The sequence below is a fragment of the Pavona decussata genome, unplaced genomic scaffold (assembly GCF_977016875.1).
Source record: "Pavona decussata unplaced genomic scaffold, jaPavDecu1.1 SCAFFOLD_72, whole genome shotgun sequence".
Lineage (NCBI taxonomy): Eukaryota > Metazoa > Cnidaria > Anthozoa > Scleractinia > Agariciidae > Pavona > Pavona decussata.
Genome location: NW_028145491.1, coordinates 1,082,133 through 1,103,667, shown reverse-complemented (window position 1 = coordinate 1,103,667; position 21,535 = coordinate 1,082,133). Strand labels below are relative to the sequence as shown.

General features: G+C 37.5%; 2 protein-coding genes across 2 annotated transcripts; both read right to left on the bottom strand.

The window, feature by feature from the left end:
• Positions 1-779: 779 nt before the first annotated feature.
• Positions 780-16,903, bottom strand: LOC146476847 (geranylgeranyl transferase type-1 subunit beta-like). Its single transcript, XM_085113975.1, has 9 exons — positions 16,781-16,903; positions 13,054-13,178; positions 11,370-11,440; positions 10,461-10,603; positions 7,555-7,687; positions 5,265-5,310; positions 3,633-3,817; positions 2,033-2,141; positions 780-1,692 (listed from the first exon to the last, which is right to left on the bottom strand). Exons 1-9 carry the CDS (start codon positions 16,888-16,890, stop codon positions 1,553-1,555), a joined length of 1,062 nt encoding a protein of 353 aa, XP_084970101.1. The 5' UTR covers positions 16,891-16,903; the 3' UTR covers positions 780-1,552.
• Positions 16,904-18,220: 1,317 nt separating this feature from the next.
• On the bottom strand, positions 18,221-19,206 carry LOC146476846 (adenosine receptor A3-like). The gene has a single exon (XM_085113882.1). The coding sequence runs from the start codon at positions 19,172-19,174 to the stop codon at positions 18,221-18,223; it is 954 nt and encodes a 317-aa protein (XP_084970008.1). The 5' UTR covers positions 19,175-19,206.
• Between the last annotated feature and the right edge of the window lie 2,329 nt (positions 19,207-21,535).

Below are 21,535 nucleotides of genomic sequence, written 5' to 3'. Positions count from 1 at the left end.
AAAGTTTCCAAACTTTTCAGAGGCCTGGCTTTAAAAAGAGGCAGTGGCCTATACCTATAAGTTAAGGAGAGAAGAGTGGATCTGCCATCTCATTTTTGTCCTCTTTAGATGTAGGTAATCACGATTTTATTGTCTTTCCTTGTGCACTTTTCATTAGGAAGTGAGAGTGCTATGTCGTAAAATCGCGAGGCCTTCAAATGCCTCGGGGTAGGCTAATGTCCGACCCCCGTGATGTACAACGGCCCCCCCCCCCCCCCCTCCGGAGGATGGACACTGCTGGAATTGACTGATGCATTATCCGCGACTGTTTTCTCTTATTGCCATTCTTTACTTTCATTTGAACATAAAGCGTTTGTCATTTGTTATACATTAAGTTTTGTTATAAACACCTCCACCTCCAAAAGCCGCTCTCGAACAAACATCTCGTATCTAATACCTCAACCCACACACACATACATCAAATAATCCAATAAAACCTCGAGCGTATACCAATTCATTTATGTTATGTTTGGGAGATCAGGATCAAATTTTTTACGCTCCTTGAACAGGGATCAGAAATAGAGTACAAAAAATTGGATCCGTGAGGCAGAATATATGGCGTCTTTCCCACTGAATGTAACCTTTTCGTACTGTTTCAAGTGTGTTCGTCCTTCCTTCCTTCCTTGCTTCTTTAACATAAATTACTAAACTAAAATCATCTTCTTGCACAGAGCAAAACGCTGCTTTCACAGTATTCAATAAAAGCAGCACCTGTAGTAAGTTCTTAATAACCCAACAGCTTCACAGACCAGTAAAGTTTAATAAAAGAAGTTTAGTGGGTTCGTTTTCCTGACAACTGCAGTATAATTGATAATCTAACATCATTTTTGTGACGGGCTTTATTTGATATAATACAATTCAACCTAGCGGTCACACGATCAATTTTTTCGTGCAGTGTTGAAGGGAAAAACATTCTACCGCTGGGTTAAATACACAGGGCAATGAGTTCATTAATTCTTTATGATCTTCTCATTCTGAGCTACGTTTTGTATATTTTTATTATGATGATGATTATTATTATTATTGTTTGTTGCAACAAAACTTCTCAAAATTACTATTTTGAGTCCTTTCTTCTTTCTATTTTTTATGCCATCGTAAAAAGAAAAAACAATACTTTATTGAGAACCTTGAGGGATTCTTCTGTGATACCATTTTCATTATTAAAACAACCGCGATAATCGCTTTTTTGGCTCAAAACATTTGTCCAAACGTCAAGACATCTTATTCAAGAGGATCTGAGGTCACGTGACCTCTTAGGCATATTGACAGTTACTCGTCTATGGACATTTCCTCCTTGGCGAATTCTTCTATGGCCTGGTTTAATATTTCTAGCAATCGTTTGTAAATAAATTAACTTTTGTTACGTCCAACTCTGAAATGAAAGAGAAAGTTGACTTATTTTTAAAAAATTATTGAGATTTCCACGCGGAACAAATTAAGTGCGTAATGCCATTAATACATGAACTTTTTATAATAAGCTAATATTGAAAATAAAAGTCCTCTTTAGCAGTCATCATCTGTTCATGTTGTTGTGTACTTCGTGTAGATGATCAGCAGCTCTTTGAGTAATGTTCAGTGCGGCATGGATTGCTCTCAGGCCGGGTTCCTGCATCAGTGACAAGCCACATAATCCAAAGTACGTGTGCAGTGCATCTGGAACAAATGAAAATCAACACATGTGATCACTCTCACAAGAGACCATATCCTAAATGCGGGATTGTGACGATCCAGAAAAGTATATACACATATACTGCTTATGATTGATATTTTTTTTTTAAGAATTGCACAACCAAAGATTTGTGCAAACATCAATACACACTAATAAAAAATTGCTCCCCAACTTGTGATTATGCATGACAACTGAAGTGTTTTGTTTACTGAAGAAACCAATGTTTTTTTTTTTTTTAACTAAATTCCCTGGAGCCAGAAACGTAAGAAGGCCACCACAGCTTCTAACTATTTTTAATTAGTTAAAATTAAAATTATGGCATACCTGGGTGGTTTCCCGGCCACTTACTAAATCCCCCGGTTACTGAAGCTTGGGTTGAAATGAGATAATCACGATTGAATGGAAAGTCCACACAAGAGAACGCACCAAGTAACTACAAACAAACAACAAGAACGTTTCTGTTAAAGTTAGAAGGTTTCCTCCGTTTGGCTTCCTCTGTAAGAGAGTGGGTAGCCGTTAAACGAGCCAGGCTAGCTCTGTTAACCTGACTGCCTTAGTTTGTCAAGAACTTGGCACGTTTGTTTAAAGGGGAAGTATCATGGGGTTTTTGGTATCTTTTGTTAAAAATGATGAAATAAGACCTTCAATCAGCTACCAAATAATACTAGAATGGCGAGAGGGAAAAAAAATCAACTCAATTCTTGAAAGGAACAACTCGTGATCTGTTCTAGCGCATTTTGGAAACAAAAATGCGAGAACTTGAAAAACATTAGCCTAACATTTTTCAAGTTTCAATCCATACCGGCCTACTCTGTCTCTGGCCAGAGGCACTAATCGACAATTTTATTGCACTGGGGTAATAATTTATAACAACCTTGACAATTATTTCTTTGTTTCCTCTGACAGACAAACATTTTTGGGTTTTGAAATGACAGCAAATTTGCGTGATACTTCCCCTTTAATACACTAAACTTCAATTTCGTAACTACATTGAAAACTCACAGCCCATTCTTTTTGGTACATATCTACAGCTTGATTATCATGAAACATCTGTTGTTTTGTATCTGTTAAAATGAGAGAAGTCTTCCTCTTTTTTTCCTGACATCCTACACGCGATTGGAAAGGTAGAAAATAGTAGTTGAATTTACCTAAACACTTCATTAAATTCAAAAGATTACAACTGTACCTCAAAACCTAGAATGTTATCTTTTCTTTGAGTAGCTCAAGTTTTCAGGAAAAGTAATACCACTGAATTGTGAAAGACTGTTGTTTATTTATAAGACGATCCAGAGTTTCAAGTCAGAATATGTCAAAACTTACATAAAACCAGTCGTGATGAATATTGGAAACAAGCAATTTTAAGTATTAAATAAGCTATAGAGCCGGTTGATTCAGGTGTTATCAGGGGTGCATTTTTTGGGACATATTCTGTGTATTCTGAAAAAGGAATCTACTAAAAAATTTATGTTGTATTTGTTGCCCAGAGGCTAAAGTAAAAAAATCGAATTATTATTAATGTTTTAGAAGAAAAATATATTTAATTTTTTTTGAGGTATTCTGATTTTGGAATATGCGGAATATGTCCCAACAAACGCGCCCCTGGTTTTGAGGTGATCAATGAACACTTGATGTATGGTCCCGAGGGAAACAGTTAGTTTTGTTTTCCCGAGAGTCCTGATGTTTCCCGAGACGAAGTCGAGGGAAACACCAGGACTCAAGGGAAAACAAAAGTAACTAGTTTCCCGAGGGACCATACATTAAGTGCTTTGTTATATATTTAGGCTTTCCCTTCAACAATCATGGTAAAACAAACGAACAAATGAGAGGGCAACAACTGCAGAATTCTATCCCGATCAGGATACATTTGTATTTGATCAGGGGCACGTTGAGTGAAAGTCTAGGTATATAACAATACAGCTTGTACCTCTAAAGATGCTCCTAGCCAGAAGGAGTAGCATGTATCCACTGGCTTGTTGGGACGACCTTGGAACCCAGACTTCTGCCGGAATAAACACCACCTCTTTATTTTTTCAAGCTCGTCTGCCGCAAAGGAAGAATCCAGACGATTCATTAAGACAAGTGATGCTATTGCGCAGAACGTTGATCCACCTAAAGAGAAAAATAGTTCCCGTCATAGTTTTTAGGTCAATGCTGTAAACGGTACCGCAAAACTGTAATAACAGTGGTAACTTCAGATTTTAGCATCCTAAGGGGTGCCAATGGTACGATGATCACTCGTGTAAATTTTATATATTAGTACTCCCGGAGAGCTTTTAGCGGTTCTTTTCGTGACCACTGAAGAGTGACATTGCCCCCTTTATATGGCATTGGGGCTGATAGCGAAGGTTTTAATAAGAACAAGGGAGGCATCCTTTCTTGATAAGAATCATTACTGGGTGTACTATGGATGTCATAAATTGAGTGAAAATTCACCTAAAGTTTTGAAAATTACAAAAAAGGAATTCCTCCCTGGGAGTGTAAAACACGGTGATATATTTCATAGGTGATCCAAACCCAAAAGAAACAAAGATCACTACTCAATAGCGTTGCACACGTTCCAACAACAGCGATGCCTACTTTTGTTACTGCGCATACGTTCTGCGCATCTCGAGATACTCGGGTTTCCAATGGGTGGTGCCTACTAATACAGGGATATTTTTTTCGCGGTTTAAAACTATGCGGAGAAAGCAGAACTTAGCAAGTGCTCATGCATTGCTTGGTATTTTACTCTTTTTTTTAGAACAGTTGTTGCTTAATTATCTCTAAAAAATTCGTGGTTACACCCAATTTTCTTTTTGGATGATTTTAATAGCCCTTGCTAAGATCTGCTTTCCCTGCATAGTCATAAATCACGCAAAAATACTCTATTATTAGTAGGCACTGTCCTCAACAGAGTTCCGAAAGGCAGTGGTCTAAAACAATGATTTATTTCAAGCACGATCAACATGTTTGCCCAATACCCGCACATTCAAAAAGCAAAAAACGCACAAATCCATAACGGAAACACTTGCTACGCAGGCTATCTGTAAAAGTCAGCTTGGGGTTGAAATTGTTAATTAAACAACAACGAAATTTTCTACCATTTATATTTTTAGTGGGTAATAAATAGTTCCTCAGGTTAAAGCCCCGTCTACACGAGCAATTTTTATGTGGCAACTGTATGTGGCCATTTTTATTTGCCCGTGTAGATGGCTCGACAAATATTTGTTGTTAATTTGCGTCAGTAATAATTTCGCACAGCGCAGATGACCATGGAAAGGCAAAAAGCAAGATGGCAAAGGCAGAAGACGGGCCAGACGTTGAAAAAATCGTCACATTTTATGTGGCATCTCGTCTACGCGGACAATTTTTTTATGTGGCAATTCTTATTTGCCACATAAAAACTAACACGCCAGCTTTCCAGCAAATGCAATTGTCACATAAAAATTGGTCATTTCTCATCATCTACACGGGCAAATAAAACTTGCCACATAAAAATTGCCATATAAAAATTGCTCATGTAGACGGGGCTTAAAGCAATCACAACTAATGGAAACAGTGACAATACACCACTTACCATGAGCTTCCAGGCTTGGTCCTTGACCAAATCCAGAGTCATATGACTAACACACAAGGAAAGAAAGAGGAAAACATATTAAAGACAAACAACCTCGCACATATACAATGAAACCAAGGAAAAGCAGTACAGCCATACTCAAAATGATCTTGAAGATAAGGATGGTGCCTGAAATGTGGGATGAGGACAAAATACCGTAGGCCCCGTCTCCCAGTACTATCACATAATTTGACTTTGAGGAATGTAAAAGAACCACTAGGAACGTAACAAATCTCTGGCAGTGACCACCCCTAGTATCTGTCTCAAATTCACATTCACATAAGGGGGACAAGTGGTCTGGCAAAATTCCCCACACAGTGTTGAAAATTACTCCTGAAAAGCCCCGAGAGAAGTGCATAATAAAATATTTGATGAGAATGATGTAATACTTCAGTGAGTGACACAGGCATACTCGGAAAAAGGAAATCCGAGTGCTCCCATCAGGAGTCGAACCTTAGAACTTCCGATTACTAGTTCGGATGCTCTACCACTGAGCTACAGGAGACTCGTGGGAGCTACGGCCATTAAACTAGGTTCATGGGACAAATATCCTGCGTTATACTGGGGTTCCACAATATGTGAAAAAAGAAATAAGCTCTGTGATCCTTACAAGCACCCAGTCTAGGTGTTAAATCACAGGATGACTAGCACTGAACAAGAAGGTTTGTCAGTTTCTAGAAACCTTGTAAATTTTGGCACAGTTGTAATATATTTTTTTATAAAACCATTTATCCCATGCCATAGAGAACACAGCCAATCAGAAAGCTAGAAACCTGTTGCACATTATGCAGTATGCAATGGGTAGTATTCCACGAAAAAATGCACGGCCTGTAAATATGTTCTCGCCAAAAGATTGATTGAAAAGCCTGCAACAGGTCAAAATTTTCATTCAGAAAACATGGGAGAAGAATTCTTGGTTTTCACGTGATGTCACCAAATTCTAGAATTCAAAACTGGGAGGCCTACAAAATTTTTACCTTCATTCAAGGAAAGATTACCTACAAATATGTCTGTTCACAATTTCTTAGCTCGATGTCATGCTTCCTTTTGACAATAGAACAGTTTCAGTTTCCAAGTTTCCATCGTGCGTGACATAAGGAGGACGGCCATGACAGAGCTTTTCTGTATTTTAAAAATGACTCTTTGGGTGATTTTCAGCATTCTGAACAATTCAAGTTTGAGGAGAAATATCAATCTAAACATTCGAAAATTCACAACGGCAAACAAACCTCTTTTCTGGCAAAAGTGAACTCCAGATGTTTTTTTGTATTTCCGGCCACCATGTTTCGTGCCCTTCAGAGGGACACAAACATGGCGTCTCCATACTAAGCTCTATAAATTTATGTGGAACATTTTGTCAAATAACTCGAGTACGGAATGCCGCACAGACCTGACACTTGGACAGATGCCTTATTTATTTATCCTCTATACCATGTCAATTTCTTGACTTCATTCATGGAATGGTTTCGATTTTTTTTTTCAATGGCGTGACAGTGAAAACCGAGAATACTCCAGTTTTGACCTTAATTTCGAATTTCTGGAACCAGACATTGAACAGGAAAGTTAATTCAATGAGTGGCATGGGATAAATTAGTTATGCAGTGCTTTCTCGTGGTATACCATGAATATCCCACTAATGACTTGATTTTCCTTAGTATACACACAAGCCTTTAGGCAAGTGTGTATACTAAGAAAAATCAAGTCACTCATGGGATATTTCATGGTATAACACATGAAAGCATTGCATAACTAGTATATACAGTCGACTCCCGATAACTCAAACCCTCGCTAACTCAAACCTCGCGCTAACCCAAACCAATTTTCCTTTCCCTTCAGGTCATTTTCTATATAATTTTACCGAAAACTCAGACCTTTTTCAATTTCCCTTGAAGGTTCGAGTTACCGGGAGTCAACTGTAATGATACTGTGTACAAACCAGGACACTGTTATCTAATTAAATATACATTTTATACTAACACTATTTCAGTAATTACATTAGTTCATGCCTGAAAGTTTTTGGATGCCAAGTGGTTGCAATGTCAACATAACATAAACTGATCTATCATTTTATGTCTCATCCACATTAATTAAGAGCAGAGAAGCTAGCTAGGAAACTTGCTAATCTAATATAGGAAACAAAATATAATAATATATGAAATACATTTTGTAATATTAAATCACTATTTACTGCAAGGGTCTCTTATTCATTAATCTACCGGTAATATTATGTATGTACAAAAGAGTTCATTACCCTACTTTTCTTGATGTACTTTACAACTTGAGGAATATCCACTCCACTCCAGTCATTTAAAATGTAGCTAATACAACAAGCACAGTATATAAACCGCATGTCATTTTCACTGCCATCTACTGTGGGTTGGTAGCTGCAAAAGCAAAGGAAAAAAAACGCAAGTCATATATGACACTGGCCAGTGATAAAGCATGGATTGGACTGAAACAGTGATTCGATTCCAACTCCTGACAGATTAACAGGAGGTTTGTAGCAGGGTTCAAACTAACAAGAGATGCAACCAGGAAGAAAAAAAAAGGCTTTAGAATAGATCTCTTTAGATACCTCTTGAATTCAACTTTTGGGATAATTAACCACTTGGGTTAGATAGCTGCATGCCTTCAGAATTTCCAGTGGAAATAACCCCCGGAAAAAAGCAATGGGTTGGCATTCAGCAGTCCCGATACCAAAACTTTTTTAAATTTTTCTGCAAGAAAGACAGGCCAACAAACATGAAGTCATGATTGCATTCTTCAAATGCCATTACAATGGAATTTGGTTAACAAGACACCAAAGGGACATGCCAAACTGTAATATCCTGGTGTCCATATTAAAGGGGAAGTATCATGCAAATTTGCTGTCATTCAAAACCCAAAAATGCTTGTTGTCAGCAGAAACAAAGCAATAATTGTCAAGTTTGTTATAAATTATCACCCCAGTGCAATAAAATTGTCGATTAGTGCCTCTGGCCAGAGACAGAGCAGGCCGTTATGGATTGAAACTTGAAAAATGTTAGGCTAATGCTCTTCAAGTTCTGGCATTTTTGTTTCCAAAATGCACTAGTAAGAACAAGTCACTTTCAAGAATTGAGTTGATTTATTTCCTCTCATCATTCTAGAATTATTTGGCAGATGATTGAAGGTCTTATTTCATCATTTTAAGGTTACTTCCATGTTTCGCGAGTGCCTTCAGGGAAATCTAGCGTACGCGCGCTGCTTTCGATAAAACCACGGAAAACTATATATCACTGTAAAGCTGATAAATTGAAGTTTGCAAAAATATCAATGTTTTTTTATTTTGTTGGATACATAAGCGCTCAAAGGCCTGCAAACTCAATACTAGCGACGTGTACTTAACTGAATTACCCACTCTCACGTAAAGGCGCCCAACCAAACAGACTGCACAATATCAATCAGGAGATAATAGGCTAACAAAGTGTGTCAGGCTTTTTCTTTATTCCTATTGGTTTGTGAGAAAACCCATCCTAAAGATGGGCAATAAAAAATTTTTGTAGTCCCGTCAGATGTTAACACGTCACAGGAAAAATATTTTGAATTTCGTAAAAGCCTGACACACTTTCATGTATTAATATCTGATGACCATTTTGGCCAAATTTCGTTGAAATCTGGCAAATCTACATACCCTATTAATTCATTTGAAGATGGGGAATTCGCGCAAAAACAAAAGCCGTGTTTTCGGCCTTAAATCATTTTCCGAGTTTTCGCACCTCATCAAAATACTTGTCAACGCGCTCACGCCGCCGGCCAATCAAACACAAAGAAGCCTTCCCTGGGGAGTTCTGTAAGCATTTAGTGTTACTGTAATATTGTAAAGCGATTTCATGGGAAAAGTTAAGTCTGGCGCGAGCGAGAAAGCCACCGGCGAAACCAAAACAAAGAAGAAAACGGCAGATAGACACAGCCGACATGAAACTGGCAGCCCCAGCGGAATTGACACGAGGCATGCACTTCTCACCGCTTTCAGTACACGAGGCGCTGAGGTTCGCTGCTTAATTACAGCCGGTCAACAACGGCGAAAGTGGCTGAATTGTCGCCGGCATCTTCGATTTTGGACTCTGAACTGATGTTCGACTCTCCACTATCTGATTTATCGTCCTCGAATTTCTCTGCTGCCGAGGCAGTTATAGAAAATCTGACTGGTTGTACCAAGAACCCTTGTTGCTCTCCGCCAGCTGAAGTTTTTAGCTTCGTCAAATGATTTTTCGACCTTCTTTGGACCCGGTTTTTTCTTAACTGTCACCCAAGGCGACTTTTCTAGTTTCGCTTTCTTCATAACAACCTTTTACGCAATGCTTGAATCCAAAATGGAACGCTGTTTCACAGTAAAATTTTACATACAACGCCGTGACGTGCGATGAACACGATGTAGACAAAAATATGCAAATTTGCCGGTAATTTGAGATCGCGGGTAAATTTTGCCGCGTAATATCTCAACACAGTCCCGCATAAATTGGATTATGACACCTTCACTCGCTCACCGCTTTTCCTACAAAACTTTGTTTTTCAGATAGCTCGCGTTCTTTTTAACATTTCTAACGGCTGTTTTCACGAAACTTTGCATCCCTTTCTTGTTTCAACAATTATCTAAAAAAATTTATTTGAGAAAAATTTGACCTTCCTTCCTTATAAGTAACCTTAAACAAAAGATACCAAAAACCCCATGATACTTCCCCTTTAAGCAAGTGTCCAAATTACAGCAGGGTTCCACTGTCATTTCAAGATTTTGTTTAGGATGCTCCATCAGGGATGGAGTAGTGAGAAGAGCACTCAACACAGGCCATTATTGTGTCCTGGGTTTGAAAGTGAACCTGAGCTCATAATTTTTTGTTACAAGTGGGTTTAGTTTGTCGTAGGTTAGCACAGGTGACCTACAGGTTTTTCCTTGGGTAATCCAGTTTTACATGCACTCTTTCCACAAAAAGAAAAACACAATTTCTAAATTTTAATTTTAACTTGTGACCCCTCCAGAAAAAGTCATTGCATGGATAGATTCCACTTCACTTCACTACGTTATGCTAATTCATATTATTAATTACGTTATATACATTACCAATAATAATTATTGATGATGTCCCAAGATGATCAAGAATAATAATATATTAATATTTGTTATAATTTAATTCTGACCTTCCATCAGGGAGCTGTAATGCCTTCAAAGCTTTGATAACAGCTGGTCTGTTTACACGTGATAAATCATCTCCTAAGATGAGCAGACTTGCCAGGGCTGTGTATGTCATGGCAATGTGACTGCAGTCGTAATCACATGCACCCTTCATGAATTACAAAAAGAAAGAATGACTTTGGTATATCTTTGTTATCTTTGTTAAATTCTCAACTCAGTATTATTGTCTGTGTGTTTATTTCCTTCGTTTGGAAGTTTTATCTTGTCTTTCGCATTTATTCCCTTATTTCAAATTAAATTACCCCTCAATTCAAGTTAGTTTAAGTATATAGTGTTAATTTCAAATGCCTTAACTGATACATTAAGTGTTAATTTCTGATAATAAGGTAAAATAAAAAAAGGAATTCCAGGCTTCCAGAGGAGCCATACAATCATTTTTATGCTGTTTGGTGATAGTGGGTAGTTTTGGTAACTGTGGGTTTTTGTGGGTCATTACATGGATTATGTTCGGTAAGTTGTGTTTTGTCTCTGATTGGTTGTGAATTGTTTTGGATCCTTTTGGGGCCTCTTGTTTGTGGTTGTGGGTCATTGTGTGTGCATAGTTGCAGATAGTTGTGGGTGGTTCTGCACTTTAGTAACTACGGAGGAGACAGACAGCCTCTACATGGAGCAAAGTTTCTTGCCTAAGAAAACGATGGAGGCTACGTCTCAAACCACCAACCTTCACCAACCTTTAAACCAGGTTGATTTTTATTTCTCTTAATTTGTCTAAGATTCATCAACATAATTTGGAACGAACGACAATAAAAATCAATGAAACTGGTTTGAAAATTTTAAACCAAAACAAATTATTTCAAGTCACAAGATGTGTTTACTTTAAAAAATCATGTAGAAATATTTGGCCATGCATTTACCTGTGACAGTGACTTATGACGAGCTGATGAAGAAGATCCACGGAATCCACACCTCAGTACACTTCCATCAGCTGAATTGACAGAATTAGGAAAAAAAATGTTAAATTACATGTGTAGGGTGCTTACTTTCAGCAAATTCATCTGTCAAAGCTGAAGGGTAGAGTTTCAGATGTGCACAGATGACCTGGCTTTTCTATGATATTTATCAGCAAGTGATTACATGCATTCCTTGCCCATAACCTAGAATGGGGTGATCATCCCCAATGGTAGGGTTACCTTCCAGCATTTGTTAGTTGTCCCCAATACAGTCAACTCTCAATCAAGAGAGTTGACTGTCTCTCACTATCTCGCTATCACAGACACCCCAATAATATGGACAGCAGCTAAATCCCGACAAAAATAAATAACAGACATTTAACTGAAATAAATTCCCACTGTTACAGACTCTCGCTTTTAAGGACACTAACTCGCGGTCCTGAGGGTGTCTGCAATAAAGAATTGATTGTTCTTGCACACAGCTAGGGCTGACTTACATGATGAGTTGTGTCTATTTTGACTGAGTTCAGATTTGGATGCTAGCAAGTAAAATGTTGGTATGACTGTATGGTCAGCACAGTAATGTAACTAAAAGCAACAACAATCAAGTGTGGGTGATAATGCGAATCACGAATCACGATCCGCCATCACTTCCCAAGCTCCGAGCCATTTTACATGATGATAAAGAAGACAAAAATGTAATTTTGACTACAAAAGCTGTGATTTCATCAATTGTCATTCATTACATAGTAACTTTTTCAAAAGTTGAGACTTTTGAACAGTCAGCACTTTTCAGAAATGTGTTTTCTTCTGAATCTCAAATGAGCTAACTTTTCATTTTTCCAACTTTTCCACTTCAACCTTGACCTTGACCAATAAAAAGTCGCCTTTTCCTGCATGAGCCAATCAGAATCATTCCATGTGGTTTTTGTCTGTGTGTAAATGTCAACATTGAAAAGGTTTTCTTGCACTTTTTCTTGCATTACTTGAACAATGAACATAAACAAGTTTCACGCATACTAGAAAACAACAGGCGGGAAAGCCTATATAATAAAAACCTTATTGAACTAGCCAGTTTGGTCTGTACTGGGAAAATATTGGTCTCGTCCTTTTTTTTGCAAGTTTGCAAACTTGCAAAAAAAGAACTTGACCAATGTTTTCCCTAGTTCAATAACATATAAAATATAATATAAATAGTTAAAATTGACCACAGGTATATTACAAGGTGTCTTTAAACAGTGACTCAGTGGATATTAAGTTCTTCTTCTCTTTTCTTTGGAGGTACTTGATCTTTTTGTTTACTTGTTGACTCATTGTATAAATTAAATAAAAACGGAACAAAGCAATGCAACCTTCTGAACACAACCCGTGACTACATGTTTATATCCAGCCCCAAAATTTGAATGACAGGTTCCACATTATATTTTGTCAAAAACAGTTCCGAGCTGTTGGTAATTAAACGTGGCTGAAAAGCAGCTTTTACAGAGAGTAGTTAAGACATGATTTAACTGGCTAAAATACCAACCACCGATTATAAAAGGTACATATACATGTGCAAAATTAAAAGAGAAGAGCATCATTATTTGCAGCACTTGATCACTAATTAAACAAATTATAAATTTGTTCTAACAACTTAATATCCCCTCACCAGAGCTGTCTGGCACCTTTTGGTTTGAGTAAATCCATTCTATAATTCCATTCTTGTTGTCTTCAACTAAATGGAGGGAATTTAAAATATCAAGGCCGGAGAGTGCAAAGAATGCCACTGTTACTCTGCAACAAAGAGACAAAGTTATTAATATGAATAATGATTATTGATTTTGAAGTGATTACAGCAACCTTCCTATAAAACAGAGAAGTCCAACCTTTAAGGTGACATCATGCACCTCCACTAGACAGAGATTCTCCCTGTAATGGACTGTATGGGAAGGCTCCACCCAAAAGGGATTACATTTTTCAGGCCAGAAGTATTTAAAAGGGTAGGGATGTCATGAGACGAAGTATGGAAAAGGGTAGGGAACTTGTTATTTTGGAATTTAAAATGACCTTTCAGAATATTTTGAACAGACCCACCTAAAAGTGTTTCTTCTGTAGGTATGTGAAAACGGTGTCATTTTCTATGGAAATTATATTGAGGGGTAACTTTTCCTGTCAAAAATGTTAACTAATAACTGGGTAAATGTTTGAACCTAAGGGCGGAGCTTCCTCTTATAAAACTTTGTTGATTATGCCCTGGGCTGTGACCCTGCAAAGAATTACAATAGAGCACCCTCTCCACCCTACAAAACAATTTGAGAGGGTCGCTTCAGACAAACCCCTCATAATTCAGCTTTTCATTAATATTATAGGAACAACATTTGTTTGTGCTCACCATGAGAATATACAAAATCTTTGTTTCAACAGCCAATATGCGTCTGGTTGGCACAATAGACAGACTGTGTGAATAGGCAATATTGGCTATATCTACTCTAATATCATACCCCATATAGCATTACACTAACAGAAATATGATAGTATTTTTCACAACAGGATCAGAATCCACCAATCAATGCTCATAAGTACATGACCTATTAAATTGAACTGTGCTTTCTGATCATACAGCATTTCCACAGTACAAAAAAAATCAAGCAGTTCAAAAATCAAGAGCCCAAGCCTTGGTAGTTGTAAAGTTTGTGATATATTTCTCATCTACCACTTTCTAACATGCTTTTCTTGGCAATTATTTTACCTCAGTCTGTAACCAGCAGAAACATGTCAAAACCACATTTCCTTGAAAATCAATTTGAAATAATTAGATCTGATCTACATCTCAAATCTTTTAGTTTTCTTCAATACAACTTGTCTTGTATGAAAGATTTATCACTTTTTAAACTCATCACCAATAGATGAGTGTGGAGAAGGTGCTTGCAAGGTCTGTGGGGGAGCGGCAAGCAAGCCTGAAAGGTAACCATGACAACCCCATGAGCGGCAACCACCCAGGCACCATCACACTGAATACTCCGTGGAATATTGAATACTCACCACTACTTACTTAGAGGGAGGGGAGGGACGGGAGCAAATCTTTTTTCTGCAACTGTACATGCAGCACAACACGAGCAAACTGGTTGACATCAACAGGAGAGCTGTAAATTTACTGAGAACCTGCAAAACCCTTGGACCGCCCCACCTAAATTAAAGGAGTAGACCGCTGGCCAGCATTTTCTTGAATTTAACCTCGCCTAAATTACATTTAGCCCCATTGAATAAAAATGGAGATTTCATGCCATGTTGAGTTTAATTATTACGACTGTGACATTTGAAATTATTAAAATTAAAATTTTTGTAACGCCCATAAGTGGCTCTTTTGAATAAACTCTTTGTTTCAAAATGTTCTGGGTAACAGCAATCAAAAGTAAAAAATAAGAAAAGCATGTTAAAGATACAGTCGAACCTGTATTTAGCGGTCACCCTCGGGGAATGGCTAAGTGACCGCTTAATACAGGTTGTACAAAATACAGGTCAGAATACGGTGAAAATGCCATTTTATATTACGTAGTAAACAGCTTATGCATAAAAGCGTTCAAAAATCACTAACTCGGTTAAAAGTAACTGCAACAACAACATGGTTTGAGAAAAATAGAACATAGAAAGGGAGTAACAAATCAAGTTGATGCGGCCAGTATTACAGCCGGTCGTTAGAAAAAGATATACTCCTAATCTTTTGAGTCTTCTCTATTAAACCTATTTGTCCTAAGAAGAAAAATAATTAGATATCAATGTCTGTTGTTTAGGTTTCCGTAGTTTAATATCAATAAGTATGTCATTCACGTTGCTTAATGCCAGAGAAAATTCCTGGTGTCCGTTAAACTGGGATGACTTCTCGTGCAACTGGCTTAAACAGAAATTAATGAAAGAAGAATTCGATCCACAATGATGACAAGACTTTTGACCAGTAATCTTCGAGTAATGTATTCGGCGATTTAATGATTTGTGAAAATAAATAAGGAAATCAATTACCTGGTGTGCTATTTGTACTTGTATGAACTACTGTAGTATTTGAGAGGTTTCCTTTTACAAAGTGGCTGTTTAATACAGGTCAAGACAATAGAAAAAGCTCGTCGGAACTTAGCAAAGGGTGACCGCGACCGCTTAATAGAGGTGACCGCTTAATAGAGGTCTAAATTACAGTAAATAAGGGAAGTCATTTTCGGAACTCTGACGACTGACCGCTTAATAGAGGGTGTCTGCTTAATACAGGGCCGCTTAATACAGGTTCGACTGTAACACTTTTACTTTGCCAACTCAAAGCTGACAAGATTTTTGTGAGTCTGTGAATCATTTTATGAATAAACTAAAAAAGTTTCAAGAACTATTAGGTGTATTGGCTTCATATTCATACAGTTAAAACAAACACACAGTGCCAATCACTCCCCGGGAGGTACTCCCATATATGGGCTATATCTAGGTACGTACCACGAGATAGGGTATGGTTTTTGAGGTTCTCAGTCCTTAAATAGGGTATCATTTTTTCCTCATTTAGCAACGCGTTCCTGGATTAGTCCTTAGATAGGGTACCTAAATTGTATCAGTTAAATTGAAGCTTGTAAGCACCACGTTTTACAAAAAAGAAATGGCTTTTTAAATTGAAGTGTCTGCTGAAGTATTAGAAAAGCGATTTTAATAGAGATTCATGTTTATCTGTGCACATTAGCCGTTGTTTGGGTCCCTTGAATAGGGTGTCATTTTTCGGGTTCGGTCCTTAAAAAGGGTAACCGTTTTCCCTTCCTTTACCCTTAAATAGGGTCACGGTTCGAGAACCTTCGCGGCACACCCCTATCTCCCCCCCCCCCCCCCCAGGCAATCACTCTCCATGTACTTCCCTCTCAAAAATCTTACAACTTTTTTAGTACACCGCAAAATTATTTAGTAATGGACTTTAATCTCATACGTTGGACAGTGGTTAAGTTTTTGATAGCTACACCTATGAACATGCTCAGGTTTACAGTATTTAGTGGATAAAATAATGTATAAATGATGAAAATGATACACTGATGTGGAACGTTCTTGATGCTTTGGTTAAATTGAACATAGAGAGCAAATTGTTGGACTGGTTTGCAGAGTGTTGCAGTTGTACCAAGACGAATTATATTATTCAGGTAAGGCACATAATAATATTTTATGTCTCTTAATATTACTTGCTTGTCACTTTACTGTGGTTTCAGTATGACAAATTGTCTCCTGGCGCCACAAGGCGGCTCAAAGGCTCCTACAACGGCTTAAACTTACGCCCTACAGGTTTCCAAACAGAGTTTGCAGTCTGAATGATATGAGTTTCTATTAAATTAAACTTATATTCGCGACATGCAAGTGGAGACCTTTTAACTTAGTTGACAAACCTGCTGGTATCTAGAGAGGAGTATGCTGACGGCAGAATGTCCAGGCATCGTTTAAAGAACTTTACATGTTTTTTACAAACGAAGTCTTCATTCACAGTGAAGGGCTCCATAGTGTTGCCTTCGAAGCTTGGGGGGTGTTCATGTAACCTAACTTGAAATGTTTCAGTGGTATTGAACCACAGGAATACCAAGTTTTTCGAAACTTTTGAACGCGTGGCCTGCGACGCTGGCGTGAAGGGGGAGGGAGGGAGGCGGGAAAAAATGAGGGGGGATTTGAGAGGGGGATACTCCCCTCATTTTTTCCCGCCTCCCTTGCTCCCCTCCTCCTCCCCTTCCCCGATTACGCCGGCCACGCAGGTTAGAATGCGAGGACCACAGACGCACAACTGTTCTGGATAATTTATTTCGGTCAATATTTTACATTCCTCTGAGTCACATTTGCTTGCATGTATGCTCTCAAGCAAATGTTTAAACAATTTTTAACGTATGGTAGAAATAAATAACGAAACGCCTCGACATGTTCGTATCATTTAAGCCTATTTGATCTTAAGCTGTACATTTGCTTGCTGTAACTCCACATCTACATTTTGATTCGTTTCTGTTAGTTTGAATTCTTTCGATAAATTGGTGCATGACGTACGATCAACTGTATTTTGATCGCTGGGATCTAGCACGTGAACAGTTGTGGCAAATGAGATATGGTCCGTCGTGCTGAAGTCGTTTGGTTGCTCAGTAATGCTAACTCATGCTCAAACGACACCTGATTATTGCGCTTTTTCTTTTCAATTTTCTTTTCTAGCTTTTCGACTGTTTAATCCATTTTTACTTCGCTCCGTTTGCATTTGCAGCATGTCAAACGAGATGTCGACTAAAAATTAATTTTAAGAAAAGAAATCGTCAAACAGTTTTTCAATAAGTAGTTTAATGTCAGAAACAACTAGCCAGGTGACTGTCAACTATCAGGCTTCTGTTTAACGCGACAGTCGTAAATTAAAATTAAAAATTCCTTCTTTATTTTACTCTGATATTTAGTGATGGATTTGCTGTGGTAAAGAAAACCTCACAATCTTAATTCATTAAAAGTTAAATTCTGCCTGCGTTCCTCGACTGTAGAATGGTGTACTAACTTTCCTTGTTCCGAATTTTGGAAGCTAACTTATAGCCAATCTTGCTTGGAGAGTTTTATTTATTTATTTTATTATTATTTTTTTTTTGGCAAGCTTAATTCAGCTCTTCTTGACCTTCTGTTGAATTCCTTCGTCAAAGTAGCTCGTTTGTTTGGATGACACAGTTGATACCTATCGTTTTCCATTGCCATCGTTAAGTTGTAAGGATTTAGACGAATACTATTACACTATTATACAACACTTACAAATTCCTATTTAAAAGAACGTTTCTTCAGTTTTAATTCTGTCAAGCTTTAATTCAACACTGTATGAATTAACTCGATGAGCAAAAGAGGCCCCTGATTGTGTTCTTCGCTTCTTGTCTAACTTCTCTGATCTTCCAACAGTAAAGAATTGGGTTTAATGACGAGTTAAAGAGAACCAAAGTTGCTGAATAAAACCTAGCGACGACAATATATTGCGAAACTCCTCTCTGAAGGAACAAAATCTCCACGATAACAAATGGCAGATAAAAAGCAACTAATGCTAACTGGACCCAAAGTGCGCTGGACACCGTTTTTTTGTAACGCGCTATGTTCAATTGAACTGTTTGGCTTGGTTTTCTTTGATTAACATAACCTTGTGCTTGAACCTGGTTTTGACGGAGAGTAAGAAAAATTTTCGCGTAAGAGATGATTGAGGTGACTAGACACAGCGATATACTAATGTAGCCATACCATATGGTTATACGATTATTCCAAAAGAACATTGGCACTTCGACAGAAGATAAAACCCAAGAAACAACTACAGTTAGATACATTCGCTTCAAAGTTACAACTTGTCTGTATCTGAGCCCTAGTAACAGGGCGAGAAGCCTGTCCACGCTTATGACGGTCAGTGTAAACAGAGACATTGTGCCAAAAATATGGCCTGTGATATCCGAACTAGCCAGTATATAGCGACAAATATTCCATCGTCCTTTCAGGGCAGATATAAGGTAAGTAACCAAAAGAGGTTCTACAATGATACCAGCACAAAGATCAGTTGTAGCTAAGCTGCGGAACAAGAGTTTGGACGGCGGATGAAGTGAAGACTCCTTGTGAAGGGCAACGAGGATCAGAGTATTCCCAAGAAATGCGGTAACAGCCACAAAACTGTTTAGCACTAAAAGGACAATCAAATGGTTGTGGACTCTTCTAGTAAATTCTGTTGAACACGAGAGCTCTCCGAATGGCATTTGCTTTGGGTTTCCAGTTAAGTTCGTGAACGCCATGTTACTCAGGGTCATGCAAGCTAAATTTGTATCGTTGCTTTGCCCGTCTTTATAATGACTATTTACATCAAACTGTAATCTATCTTATGGAGTTTTTATGAAGCATCTGGTTTTACCAGAAAGGAAGCTAATTGAAAGATAAAGATAAGATTATTGAAAATGTATTAACTTTTAAAAATTACAATAAACTCAAAATATTTATTTGCTAAAAGTCCTTATACCACGCAACCTTAATGCACCTGACATAGAAGATATGTTTCTATATAGGGTAATTAACAGAAAGATGCGAGAAGATGACAGAACAGGAGAGTTTTTTAAGCCTCTTTAGTACTGTTACATAACTAAAGAGGAAGTTTCAATTTACAAATCAGCGAATAATGTTTTTCGTCTCAAAGAACACAACACACCTTTTTCAGTTAACGACCCAGTATATAAACTTTCTATGAAAAAAAAAAAAAAACCGAGACAAACTTGACAACAGAAAAGCGCAATTGACCTGGCAAATAAAGAATCACCCTGCTTTTGATCTTTGCGTCTTAAAATTGTCATTCTCTAACATTGAATTAAATATGGCGGCAAATGTCGACTTTATGCAAATGAGCATCTGACTGATATACTTTTTTAAATGTTTTGTTCCGAGTATTAAGAGTCGAAATGTGACAGTGTTCTGAGCGAAGTTCCTCTACCGACATGATATTAGGCTAAACGAAGGCTTAACGGACACGTCCAATGTGCAATTAGAACATTTTTTTATTTACATATCAGTGTAGACTCATGTTTCTTGCAATTTATATTCAGATTAGAAAACGGAAAGTTGCTGTTAATGAAGGTAAAGTCTAGATGCTTTTTCTTTTAATTTTCTTTGGCTTAAGTTTGTGGTAAATTCGCTTTCATTTTTTGTATCTTATTTATTTTTTTCATGTCACTCTTTGACTTATATTTTGTTCACTTTGTTTGCATTTTCCGTACATCAACAGACATATTAGGGAACATCAGCGGGACAAAGGCTCTGCACGTGCGTTAAACAATTAGTATATTCCTTTGACGTCTTCTGCAAGAGTTTTCCGTCGCCATGTTACTACAGTGCTCGGCAAAAGAGATTAAAGTATGGCGTAGTTTATTGACGACTAAAGTCAAATTAACTTTGTCAAATTTAAATCATGTCATGAATTTTATATGAAGCAACGGGTTTTTTAAAAAAAATAACCGAAAACTTTTTGAAATATTGGGATAAGTTCTTTGTAACTTTACTTATTTTCAAAAACTATAAATGATTCAGCAGACAATGATATGATACCTTAATGCAGCTCACTTGATAATAACATTGATCTACAGTTTTAAACGCTGGTCAGAAAATAACAAAACAGCATGGTGGGTTCAAATACATACATACATACATACATACATACATACATACATACATACATACATACATACATACATACATACATACATACATACATACATACATACATACATACATACATACATACATACATACATACATACATACATACAAACATACATATGTCTTATTATCCACTCCACGTGGGGTTTTTCAGGGATACTTTACAACACGGTGTGGGGGACTTTGCCCGACTGCTTCTGGCGCAGTTTTGAAGTGATGAGTTATGAATGCCCCCCACGTGAATGTGAATTTGAAACCAATTTATCACTTCATAACTAAAAAGGAAAGTTCAATTTGCAGTTCAGAAAACACGGTTTCACGCACTACTCATATAATCCTTGCAACATCATGTTACTGTGATAAGAATTATGGTCACATGTCTTTGATTGAAGCAGTTGTAGAGCCACGCAAGCTGAAATTAATTGTCGTCTTCCTTTAATTTATATTCCTCCCAAAAAAATATTGCAAAAAAAATTTAAAAACGCAAGTCACTATATTTCATATCTTTTAATTGGAGTTTTATAATGCCTGCTAATTTCAAAAGGCCATGATGCTATAATTTGACAGGGAACACAATTTATCGGGTGAGCGCATGTCATAAGTTTATCCTATCAAGTTTGCCTATCACAGGTGTTTTCGCTTTGTGTCAGCAATCTTGTTCCCAGGTCCTTTCTTGTCTTCGAGACAGTACAAAGGCCCTGGTTCAGCTGGTCACGAGGCTACCTTGCCAATATATCGCATACGGCTTCATATGACATGGCATGACATGGCTCTTAGACTGCATTAGTCCGCTTTATTTTTTCCCTTAAAACTGACACCTAAGCACTTGTATTTATTTTATTTGCTGTTTTTTTCCTCGCTTTGTTTGCATTTGCCGTATCTTAGTGTCCAACCAAGAGACTGAAAGCAAATTATATAAAGACATCATCAAACAGAAATAACTAACCACGGCCCCCTCACTGTTGACT

Coding starts and splice junctions, on each gene's coding strand:
- LOC146476847 (XM_085113975.1), bottom strand. CDS start 16,890: ATGGAGCCCTTCACTGTGAATGAAGACTTCGTTTGTAAAAAACATGTA. Junction 11,441..13,053: donor AAAGGTGCCAGACAGCTCTG/GTGAGGGGATAT, acceptor CTGTCAATTCAG/CTGATGGAAGTGTACTGAGG. Junction 10,604..11,369: donor GTCATAAGTCACTGTCACAG/GTAAATGCATGG, acceptor TAATTCATGAAG/GGTGCATGTGATTACGACTG.
- LOC146476846 (XM_085113882.1), bottom strand. CDS start 19,174: ATGACCCTGAGTAACATGGCGTTCACGAACTTAACTGGAAACCCAAAG.